At 34.2% G+C, this 13003-nt stretch overlaps 1 protein-coding gene across 9 annotated transcripts in view; it reads left to right on the top strand.

Annotated features, from left to right (window-relative positions):
* Nucleotides 1-13003, top strand: part of abi1a (abl-interactor 1a) — a 71752-nt gene that overhangs the window by 28846 nt on the left and 29903 nt on the right. For all 9 annotated transcript variants that reach the window (XM_051098252.1, XM_051098250.1, XM_051098251.1 and 6 more), the window contains exon 3: nucleotides 11820-11996. In XM_051098252.1, coding sequence (XP_050954209.1) covers nucleotides 11820-11996 — 177 coding nt within the window. The remainder of the gene's footprint in view (nucleotides 1-11819; nucleotides 11997-13003) is intronic.

Below are 13003 nucleotides of genomic sequence, written 5' to 3'. Positions count from 1 at the left end.
TTCCGGAAGCCATGCCACCCCTGGGGTCGCTTCGTTAAACTGCTGAAACGACTTTTTTTTCTTTTTTCCTGTCAAATGCTGAAGTGAAACTGTCTGTCTGACCTGTATCAATGCCTCTCTCGTTTTGTCTGTATAGTTTCCACAATGCAATTGAAAAATCCACTAAATTTAATTCATGTATATGTTCATTTCAAATATACTTTACATTGAAAAATATTGAAAAGGTAGCACTTTATTCTACAGTCCTGTTCTTCATGTATATGCTGTTTAGTTACTATAACAACTACTTAAATATATTTCCAATTATATAGAGAATAATGTTAGAAGGTTTAACAAAAATGTTATTTTTAACTTTTTTGCACCACATGGTATTTTTTTTAAATGTATATATTATTATTTTTTATGTATATATTTTTATTTTTATTTTCACTTAAATAGTACAACAGCTTTTCAAAACCATATGAAACCAACATGAATACAAATAGAACATTTCTAAGAAATTTGTTTTTTTAGGGCTGTCAAATGATTAATCGTGATTAATCACATACAAAATAAAAGCTTGAGTTTGCCTAATATATGTTTATGTACTGTGTGTAATTATTATGTATATATAAATACACACAAATTAATGTATATATTTAAGAGAACTGTGTTATTTATACTGACCAAAATTCTAAACGCAACACTTTTGTTTTTGCCCCCATTTTTCATGAGCTGAACTCAAAGATCTAAGACTTTTTCTGTGTACACAAAATGTCTATTTCTCTCAAATATTGTTCACAAATCTGTCTAAATCTGTGTTAGTGAGCACTTCTCCTTTGCCGAGATAATCCATCCACCTCACAGGTGTGGCATATCAAGATGCTGATTAGACAGCATGATTATTGCACAGGTGTGCCTTAGGCTGGCCACAGTAAAAGGCCACTCTAAAATGTGCAGTTTTACTGTATTGGAGGGGGGGGTCCGAAAACCAGTCAGTATCTGGTATGACCACCATTTGCCTCACGCAGTGCAAGGGGAGACCGGACAACAACGGCGTGCAAAAGTAAAGCATAGCCTACTTTCTTGCTTTGCTGTAATTAGTCAATTTTATTTAATATAACAGCCATTAATGCTCATATTAGATGTGATGCATAAATGCCTGATATGTAACTAGTTTATGCAGCTTGGCTCTAAGAAATAGAGCCAATTAATATTTAATGACCTGAATTAAATAATATGCAGCCATGAATGAGCACATGTTGGAAATGAAAGCGCTGAATTTAATTCTCTCTCTGTTGTATGTTCATTAGTTTTATGAAGTCACATATAGGCTTAAACTGTCATAAGAAATAGCTCGAACTCACTCACTTAATAATCCTTGCCTTAAATAAAGCAATGTTAGTTTCAATGTTAAACTTGGATAAATGTGCGCTATTAGGCACATACCCAATGGTTTGTGCAGAGAGTAGAAGCTAAAGCTGCTTACAGGACACAGAGGCGCCAGCGCGATCACTAATAACATTTCTTTCAGTGGAAACAATTTAATTATTCCGTCATATTTGCTCTTAAAGGTAGAGTAATCTGTCATCATTCGGAACTGTAAAGGGTCTACTTTTATTTGTGTGCACTCACAATATCAACAAAATGTTGCAAACGGTGCTTTTAAAAAACAATCATTATGCGCTTTCTGTTGTCTCAGCAGGTGCGCTTCACAAAAATAAACCGAAACTCATCGAATACAAACCGCACAGACATGATAAATATACCTATAGAAAGCTCAAAATTATTACTTAACGAAATAAATCAAATTGAAAACAAAAACTTTTTTATGTAATCTGTAATGATGCTTTTCTCTCTAAAGGGAAGATGGCCAGACCGAAATCAAAACACTAAAATCGATAATCTATCATTTCTATGGAAACTATTTATTATCTTTGCCAGCGATCACAGTTTGAATATACTTCTATGTAAATGCATAGATAAACCGTGCTGTCAGCAGATATTTCAGAATAGAATGACGAAAACAATATTAGTAATTCTGATATAACATACCAGTTGAGAAATACAATAAAATATGATGTTTTCTTTGTTATATTTGTTTGTTATATGCTAATTTTCAACACTTTTTAAGACTCTCCAAAGTGCCAGATGCCATCGAATGTGAGCATTTGCCCACTTAAATCGGTTACGACGATGAACTGCAGTGAGGTCGAGGTCGGGCCTAAGGCACACCTGTGCAATAATCATGCTGTCTAATCAACATCTTGATATGCCACAGCTGTGAGGTGGATGGATTATCTCGGCAAAGGAGATGTGCTCACTAACACAGATTTAGACAGATTTGTAAACAATATTGAGAGAAATCGGCCTTTTGTGTACATAGAAAAAGTCTTAGATCTTTGAGTTCAGCTCATGAAAAATGGGGGCGAAAGCGAAAGTGTTGCATTTATAATTTTGGTCAGTGTATGTACAAAATATTTTTATTTATATATAATAGAAATTATAGCGCTAAAATTATAATAAATACATATACTTATAAAATAATATAATATATACATGAATGTGTTTGTATTTATATATACATAATAATTACACAAATATTACAGTTACAGTACACACACATATCTTAGGCAAACTCAAACTTTTATTTTGTATGCGATTAATTGTAATTAATCATTTGCCAGCCCTAGTTTTTATACTAGATTTTTCTTTGTTTCTGTCAAACAAAAAGAAAAAATGTCATTGACTCCTCGATAGAACCTACCAACTACATCCGATACGCAGGTGCTGACAGCAGATGGTTGAAATGCTCATATGAATATATGCTTGTGTGTTCTGTGAATAGTACATGCAGTAATAGTATGGCTGTGTGCATGTCAGATCAAATGTTTTTCTTGGTCTGAATGCTCAGTTATTAATGTCAACACACTCTTATTCAGAGATGCTTTAAATATGTTCTGTCATTTACTGAAAACGTTTTAAACCTAATGCAGCAGTTTCCATTTCAACTATCTTTATATGTCTGTGGCTTCTATCTTTTTCTCTCTGAGTATACTTGTGTCTGTGGGAGACAACACATTTACTCAAAAGGTGATGGAAAAAACCCTTGAAGCAAAATAATGCAAAGTAACTAACACACTACTTTCCATACAAATACATAATTGAAGGTAATTGTTGTGTTAAATGATTTTTTTAGGAGAAGCTGCTTTTTAATTACAGATTTGTTTCTCAATCAAACTATAAAATTAAAATTACAATATTTAAACATAAAAATATCTTGGGTCACCATGAGGGCAGTTGCGCTGTATATGTCGGCGCAGTAAGCACAAGGCTATCAGGGCCAACTAAAACATTTATTTTTAAGGAAAAAAACAGCCTTTCAATGAAAGCAACAGCTAAAATGTCAACTTTCAAAAACCTAAAATTACAGAATACAGCAAAAATACAGCAATCTATACTGTAACATTCTTCCAAATGTGGACTAAAAACAAAAAGACAAAAAAAAAAAATAAACAGTATACATTGATATCAAAACTTGAAACTTTTTTTAAAACTTTTTTTTGAATAAAAGATGTTTAACTGCATCCAGATTTGCTGTGGTTTTGAATGCAAGGTATCGAGAATCATGAAAATATACTGTATATAGGTATTAACTGCTGATGTTATAGGGACAACGCTACTGGGGTTTGTTTAGGTTACACTGATCACACCCTTTTGACCTCAAGCATGCAGAGAGAAGCAAGTCTGGCAGGAACCGTTTCCCACTTTTAGAGTGATGTTTAATTCTTTGACTGCTGAGCAGTTTCAAAATGTGGTGTAAGTAGAAGCATCCTCTTGTCGTCCTCTGTGAGTGATGAAAGACCCTTGAGCAAGACATTTGTAGGACTGTCCCTGTAGACATTGTACAATGAGTTTCTTAATATGGGAAATTATCATCTAAATAACACATGCCCTTTCACATGATCTCCTCCCCCCAAGGTTATGATGCGTCTTCATACATCCAAGGTCCAATATTACATTAGACATTCAATGTGAACTCTAAAATGTAGCACTGCATGATTAATCAAAATAATAACAAAATCGCAGTATGGCTTAGCGTGATAATCAAATGTAAATACTGCAATTTAATTTAATAAATAAATGTACTGTGATTCAGAGTAAAACAAGGCACTGTGTTCATGTACACAGTTTCTCACAACGGCTCGGTTTGCAATAAATGCTGCTCCACACAAACTCAATCCCTGCATCTGCTCAGTTTGGGTCTCTTTATTGTGCATGCAGGAACACAAAATGTGCCAACCAACTTTCCATACTTCATTTCCAAATAATGCATAGCACTTATCAACAACAACAACAAAAAAGCTTGCCGTATTCCATTAAAATTAAGGTTTAATATTTAAAAAAAAATTAAGAAATAAACAACTTTAAATATTAGTATTTTCATTTTACAGTTGTAATTTAAATTATTAATGTTGTTGTTGTTATTTAAATATTAATTTTTATTTTATTGTAAAATATTGCAATATTTTTATTTAGTTTGGTGTAATTGTATTTATTTATGTATTTATCTATTTATAATTGCATTTATGAAAAATTTATGTGCAAAAAAACAGAACTCTGTTATTATTGTGTTTTACTGTGTTAGTAAGCTGTATTTATTATTACTGCAGTTTGATTACGATTAATTGAATTGCACAATGAAGAAACATGATTTTTGATTGACGGATGAGTTACACGTTTTTGCAAATGAACTCTTTATATATTACAAATTTATGTGATTATGGACACATTGTGTAGCCCTACAAACAAGCACAGCAAACCCTTTTTTATTTATTTATTCATTAAACTTCATGCGAAGTTTACTCTTGACATTTGGGTTAAAATCGTGATATTTCTGATAATGTCTGATACTTCTTTTTTTACATAGACTATTAACTGAGTAATTTCTGCAGAATCTGCTTTAAAACAATAGAAACTAACAAACTAGCACTGTATCTCTGAGAATTTTCTGAAGGCTGGTTCTGGTGTGCACAAAAATAATCTCAGCCTCAGATGTGGCACCTACAGACATATACAGTCTGTCTGATCCTTACTGCACAAGAAAACATAAAGCAGTTCCTTGGAATGCCCCGTTCTGATTGGCTGGCTGTATGCAGTGTGCTGGAGTCCAATTCACTGAATTATACATGAAAATTTGCTTCAGAATTGTTTGTATGAAAGAATTCCACAGAAATGTATCTGCTTTTATTTGAGCGCCAATGAACACTTCCATTGAAGAATTCATGGCTGGATTTGCCAGTGTGTGTGGTTTGTGGAAATGAGGAGCAAGTAAACTAGATGTCATTTTGCTCTCACAGTTGTATTTGATGCCAGATTTACCCACTCTGAACATCAAGTAAAATAGAGAACTTTGATTGGTCGTTTCGCATACTAATCAGCGTCAGCGGTTTTTGGCCTGAACAAGCTGCAATGTGGACCAGACTTCATGCCAGCTCTCAAAAGTCTGGCTTAGACTGTAGAACAGATACGGCCTTGCCAAACTCAGATGACCTACTGTGATTTGTAATTAGTTAGATCCACATGCTGATTAGCAATGTGTGAAAGGCATTCAGAGCTCAAGGGATGACTGTGATTGAGTGTACATGTGATCTGTTTTGGCAGCAGGGTTGGCCTTCAACATATGATGTCGAAATACTCCCAGTTTGAAACCAGACGAGGCATTTCGCCCAAGCCTAACCCTCGTCAATCAAGAGAAAGCTCTCATTGCTTGCATCCAAAACAATGGCGCACGTCATTGGATTTTTTTTTTTTTTTTTTGAGGGCATTTGATAAAGTTGGACCCGCACACATTGTGCAATATGTAGCGGCACATTTCAGCACGTCTATTTTTCAGCTAACAGGAAGGAGATGAAGTCAGTTTGCGTTGCCCTCCCACTTCCCCAACGCCAGCTGCACTGCTGATTGTGAAGCTCAGCTCACTCCAAAAAAGAGCTGCTGCTTTTCACTAACAGCACTTCTCTAAAGTCTACATCTATTTTTTGCCCATCAACATTTACACTTGGGAAGATAAACCTTATCTTTTTGTTACAGCGTACTCTAGTCCACATACACAGAATTCTCAAGTGGATGTGAAGTGGACTGAAGGCTAAACCTGATTTAGTCTTAGCTGCTATTAATGCAATAAAGATGTAGTGTATACTTTTTACAGAAAAAGACCGTAAATGACACAATATAAAAACTTTTTAGATTGCTTAACCACACCATATATGTAGAAAAATTGTAAATTGTCACATTATATAATTTATCATTAGGGGTTCAAAACCTATTGTAATTGTTAGAATGGTCACAGATCAGCAATCCTTACAAAAAACTGATTGTGCAGACCAAACCGTAAGTAGTACTCACACCGCCTACAACGTGACCAAGGCTTGCCCTAATCGGCCTGATGGGGGCGCTACAGTGATCAAAAGTACAAAACCGCTCATAACTCCTAAACTGTTAGTCGCAGACTCAAGTATCTTATGTTTTTGGAATCCTTGGCACACGCCTCAGATTCTCAGGTTCAAGCGTACTTTTCGGGTATTTTGCGCTTTTTGAAAAACCTACTTATGCAAACTAGTCCTAGGTTTTCACCCAATCGGAACCAAACCAGTGCAGAAAGATTCTCTGGAGAGTGAATATCAATTATCATCAAAAAAAAAGTCAAACTTTCAACTCCACGTCGCAAAGGAGTGCCAAAACGTTTGAAAGGGGCAGAGCCACTTGCAGTAAAATGCCTGTAACTCCTGAACAGAATGAGATCACACCAAACTCAGAACTCTTATGGAATAGCACAATCTGAGGCCACAGGAAAAAATTGCAGAGCTTATCCACTTGGTGGTGATATAAGATGGTAAAAAACATAAAAATGGCTATAACTGTGTAAATGTTTGTCCTATCAACATGAAAATCGGTGTGTACGTTTTTGGTCCGAAGTCGAAAAGTGTCTACAAGGACATTTGCATTGTCCGCCATTGGCTGATGAATTTTGAGCATCTGGTAGGCCAATTTAAAGGAGAAGTCCACTTCCAGAACAAAAATTGACAGATAATGTACTCACCCCCTTGTCATCCAAGATGTTCATATCTTTCTTTCTTCAGCTGTAAAGAAATTATGTTTTTTTGAGGGAAACATTTTAGGATTTTTCTCCATATAATGGACTGCTATAGTGCCCTGAGTTCAAACGATCCCAAATGCAGTTGTAACTGATCCCAACCAAGGAAGAAGGGTCTTATCTAGCGAATCGATCAGGTTTTTCATTTAAAAAAATAAAATTTAAATACTTTTTAATCTCGAACACTCGTCTTGTCTTGCTCTCTCAACACCCTTAACAAAAAAGGAAAAACAGTGAAATAAGACGATTTTGAAGTTGAGGGAGAACATGAGATTTTTCGACATACCCCAACTGTCATGAACCGGAAAAAAAACAGTTCAGGAAAAGCAAAACAAGACGAGCGTTTGAGATTAAAAAGTGTATAAATTGTATTATTTTAATGAAAATAACCAATCGTTTCGCTAGATAAGACCCTTCTTCCTCGGCTGGGATTGTTTCCAACCCCATTTGGGATCGTTTGAAGCCGCATTTAAACTACACTTGGGAAGTTCAAACTCGGGGCACCATAGAAGTCCACTATATGAAAAAAAAATCCTGAAATGTTTTCTTCAAAAAACATAATTTCTTTACGACTGAAGAAAGAAAGACATGAACATCTTGGATGACAAGGGGTGAGTACATTATCTGTCAATTTTTGTTCTGGAAGTGGACTATAAACTTGAAGTGAACGAAACTTGGTGGGCCTGTTCGACTTACTGTCTCAAAGATCTGAGAGAAATTTGAAAGAAATTGGCCGCTGGGGGGGCAATATCACATTCTTCAAGGGTTTTTCGCATATACGATAGAACTCTTTATTCCGAACAACTTTGCCTCTAGAACCACTGCTGTCAATCAAATTGTTTGTTAAATGATTGAGAAGATGTAAAAAACTTACTTTTGCAAGCTAGTTCTAGTTTTTTGTTTTGTTTTGTTTTGTTTTGTTTTTGCTCAATCTGGAAAAGAAAACACTGCAGTAGAATTCTGTGGGCTCTCTAGGTCAATAATTATCAAAAATGTTGGGAGGCTATAATGGGGCAGTTTAGAAAAGCAGCCTGCCCAACTTTAACCAAAATCCTATAAAGTCTAAAAGAAAACTCAAAACTTCACGAAACCTGCTGAGCATATGTGACAGGTGGTTTTAAACGAGCATGCAAAGTTTTAGGGAGATCGGACCACAGCTAGTGCTATAACAGTCATAACTGTTAAAAAATGTAATATTTCTGTGGTAAATTATCTGGATTTGCCAAAAAAGATTTTTTAAATCATTGATTTAGGAGGTTACAAGCTTGCTAAATAATGTATTTTTTTTTATATGTGCTTTAAATGCCTTAAAGCGCTTGAACACCAGTAATATCTCTATATATATATATATATATATATATATATATATATATATATATATATATATATATATATATATATATATATATATATATATATATATAGATATATAGATATATAGATATATATATATATATATATAGATATATAGATATATAGATATAGATATAGATATATAGATATATAGATATATATATATATATATATAGTAGGGCTGTCAAACGATTAGTCGCGATTAATCGCATACAAAGTAAAAGTTTGAGTTTGCCTAATAAATGTGTGTTTACTATGTGTAATAATTATGTATATATAAATATAAACACGTTCATGTATATATTTACGAAATTTTTACAAGTATATTTATTTATTACAATTTCTGTATAATTTATATTATATATAAATACAATTATTTTGTACATAAACAACAAATATCCCTTAAATATATACATTAATTTATGTGTATTTATATATACATAATAATTTCACACAGTACACACATATATTAGGGTATTTTTGTAAAGTGTATTTTACATTTTATAATTTTTCTGAGTATATAGCGTCTAGGGTTGTCAAAATACATGAAAAATAAATAAAATAAAATAAAATGAATATTAAAAAATACATACAAATACCAGTGAATTTCATGGTTTTTAGCGTTTATTTTAATGCAGCACATATTAAACACATTTAAAGTAAGTTTAAGTTTAAAATGTTAATTGATTAATAAAGTTTTCAGTGCAATTTTTTGGAGTTCCACAGCTGTGAGTGTAAATCAAGAGCTCCTGTATCTAATATTACGTCAGTAGTGCACCAGTGTGCCAGCATCTTTTGAGATGACTAAGTAATAAGGAGATGAATTTAAAACTCAGAGGTTTTGAAGAGTGCACTGCACAAGCCTCCTTCTTCCTGATGTTGAATAGGAGCTGGAGCTGCTCTGACTCCACATCTTTAAGAAATGAATGGGATCCTCTGTGTGTCTGCGCTGCAGACACTGCCGGCCTTTCATCTCCGACAGGAGGCCTGCCGCATCTGCTCTGAGTCTCTCGTGTGCCAGAGAGAGTACTGTTCCCTGTGACAGCACTGCATGGAAAGAGAGGCTTCAGATCAGGCGGATGGCAGTAAACATTTTAATTGGTGCTGTATGGTGTGTTACTGGTAAGTTTGTTGCCTGTGAAGCCTAATTGAGGAATCAGTAAAACTGAGCCTTTATGGGAAGCTGAAACCTCAGTACTACTGAGTACAAGTTATGCGAGCCGTTCAGATAGATACAGAGTTTGTGTCAGCCTTTTGTGCAAGTGTTTTTTGGCTTTTGGATAGATGGGCAGAATGAATTGAAAACCTCATCTGCATACACAGCCGGGTCAAAAATAGCTGCAGAGGCTGAAGTTTCCGCAAGCCTAAAATAATAATTTCATTGCATTGTATAGGACCCTATGAAATCCATTTTATTTTTTTCCCAAATTCCGTTTAATTTTCTTCCAAATTCCATTTTTTTCCATTTTAAAGGAGAAGTCCGCTTCCAGAACAACAATTCACAAATAATTTACTCACCCCCTTGTCATTCAAGATGTTCATGTCTTTCTGTCTTCAGTCGTAAAGAAATTATGGTTTTTGAGGAAAGCATATCAGGATTTTGCTTCATATAATGGACTTTAATTGTGCCCCTGATTTTGAACTTCCAAAATGTAGATTAAATGCAGTTTCAAAGGCTCTAAATGATCCCAGCCGAGGAAGAAGGGTCTTATCTAGCGAAACGATCTGTCATTTTTTTCAGAAAATAAAAATGTGTATACTTTTTAAGCACAAAATCTTGTGTAGCACAGGTTCTGGCATGCGCGTTCACGACGTGCTATTGAATCCTTTTTTAATGATTAAGTTTAATTTTATTAATCAAAGAGCACGTCTGATTAATTAAAATCATGAAACTTTTTTTTTTCACTACAATTTCACATCAATTTAATAAATGTTTAACAAAAATGACATGTTTAGGGCCCTATGAAATGTTTAATTTTTTTTCACCATGTTTTATTGTTATCAAATTCTGTTTTAGCATATGTCGAATTATTTGAATGCATACTTAATTTATTCAAATGTATTCTTAAAATAGCCTTATGAAAGGTTTTTTTTCCCCTCAGAAATTCTGTGTTGTGTATTTAAAATGTTATGGTTATCAAATGAAGGCATAAAAGATTAATTTAATTTATCTTTTGATTATTGAAAATTAAGCAAACTTTTTTTTGGCAGACAAAGGGGAATTTACTATTAAAATTAAAACATGGAAGAAATGTTGTGAGATTATACCCTGAAAAATAATGTTCATTTCATTTTAGTAGTAGTAATAGTAATATTTATCTGGCTCTACGTCTTCGCGTTAAACCGGACTTTTATTTTGACGGGTTGCCATGTCTACCTTTACATTTCTGTGTGTATATGATACAACGCTAGTTTTCCTAAAATGGAACGGTCAAACACTCATGAAGTGAGTCTCAACAGATATTGTTCATGTATTTATGTCCTCATTTAGTGAGACGACAGACGCTGAAATCACAGCGAGTGCCACGCGCGCTTCAGTGTGTGTAGTAAACAAAACCGCTCGTCTGCTCCATTCATTAAAACAGAGACATACAGGATTCACATTTAAATGGTATTTTTGCGGCGTAATATTTACAGATGCTAGTCAATATTGTGGTTTGATTTAAGTGTAATGACCTACTTTTGATTAAATTATTCAAACTTTGACAAATTCCATGACATTCCGCTTTTTTCAGTAAATTCCATTTTTATGACTGGATTCCACGATTCTGTCCACGTTTTCCGCATTGCGGAAATCATAGGGCCCTAATTGTAGTATGTCTAATGCTGGAGTACATTTAATGTGTAGTACAAGTCGGCAAATTGAGATGTAGCATATGGTTTCTGTGCCCTATTTGTCTGAGAAATAGAGGCTGCCTGCTGTTTTATACACCATTAGGGGTATTTTTCTCTTTTAATGGTGTCTCTTTAAGGTCAAAAGTGTTTCACTTCTTCACAAGCTCCTTTAAAACACCTAGAGTCATCTTTCCCAGCATGGTACAGACACTGCAGTGAATCACACCACTGGGAAAAAAAAAATAATAATAATAATAATTTAGTGTCCAGCGTTAGAGCTGCACACTGCTGTCAACATCATACTAATTTCACAACAGCACTTCAAGCTTATGGTCTTGTACATTGCATGTGTGCACAGTCAGACTGTCTGGCATGTTTAGTGTATACAGTGTGGTGTAAATTTTATGACAAGCATGTAATCAAATCATAAACTGGATTTCTGGACCTTGTTGTCACTCTTTCATCTTGTTTTTGTTTTTTCTTGCATCTTTATTAGACTGTGGACATCCATAAGGAGAAGGTCGCCCGTCGAGAGATCGGCATCCTGACAACGAACAAGAACACATCAAGGACTCATAAGATCATCGCTCCAGCCAACATGGAGCGGCCCGTGAGGTACATCAGGAAGCCCATCGACTACACAGTACTGGATGATGTGGGCCATGGAGTGAAGGTAAATAAGTTGACATCATTTAAAACGTATTTATTGCTTCCAACCCTGCAAAGAAGCCTGTGAATCCTAGGAAGGATGGCTTTTTTTCCATATATCTGAGTCAGAGTTTATGCCAGATTTAGTTTGATTCTCATGTGAACAAGCCTGTGAGTGTACAGTCTGTTCAGTGTGTCAGACTGTGGTGTACCTAGAGTTGATTGCTTATTATTTATAACAACGTTACTTATTTCTGCTTGATGAGTTATTCTTTTCTATATAACGAAGGTGAACAGAGAATACATGGCTCCAAAAGGACGAAAAAGTAGCTTTTTGCTAAGTAGGCGTGAAATGGAAATTTACCCTAGCTATTTTCTAAATGCATGTTATTGCAAATGATTCATCTGTGCATATGTCTCATTTTAAAATTAGTCGAAAAAATTTTCATGCATATAACCAGTCAAAAAAACTTTTGATAAAACATTAGACATCTCTCTAGTGAGGTATGCTAGACTTCTTTAATAATAGGCTGCTTAAACCCCACCCCTTTATTATAATTGACTGCAAACTCACGCTTAGATCCACCTCCATCCAATCAGCAACCGATGTTCAGAATCAAATGCCTGCCCTAGATTTTTTTTTATTTCTCTGTAGTTTTGTTTAGATGTTTTTTTACAATATGGAAGAAAAGGTGTCACTACTTCTTTTTCATTTTGATTTTAAGGCATTGCGCTAGGACTAGTTTGTGTAGGGCCCTATGAAATCTGTTTATTTTTTTCTCAAATTCTGATCGTTTTATTTATTTATTTATTTATTTTCCATTTAAGATTTTCTGGATTTCATGTTTTTCCGTTTTCATTTAATTTTTATTTTTAATTTATTTTAATTTTAAGTTTAACACTCTGTTTTATTGGTTAAATTAAATTTTATTAATCAAAAAGTATGTGTAGTTAACTGAAATCATGAAACTTACGCAGTTTAACAGCAATTTATTAGAAGTTTAAGAATACATTTTTAAGGTCCTATGAAGT

The sequence above is a fragment of the Labeo rohita genome, chromosome 24 (assembly GCF_022985175.1).
Source record: "Labeo rohita strain BAU-BD-2019 chromosome 24, IGBB_LRoh.1.0, whole genome shotgun sequence".
Taxonomy (NCBI): domain Eukaryota; kingdom Metazoa; phylum Chordata; class Actinopteri; order Cypriniformes; family Cyprinidae; genus Labeo; species Labeo rohita.
The sequence above is the reverse complement of the archived record's forward strand: the minus strand, read 5'-3'. Positions and strand labels throughout refer to the sequence as shown.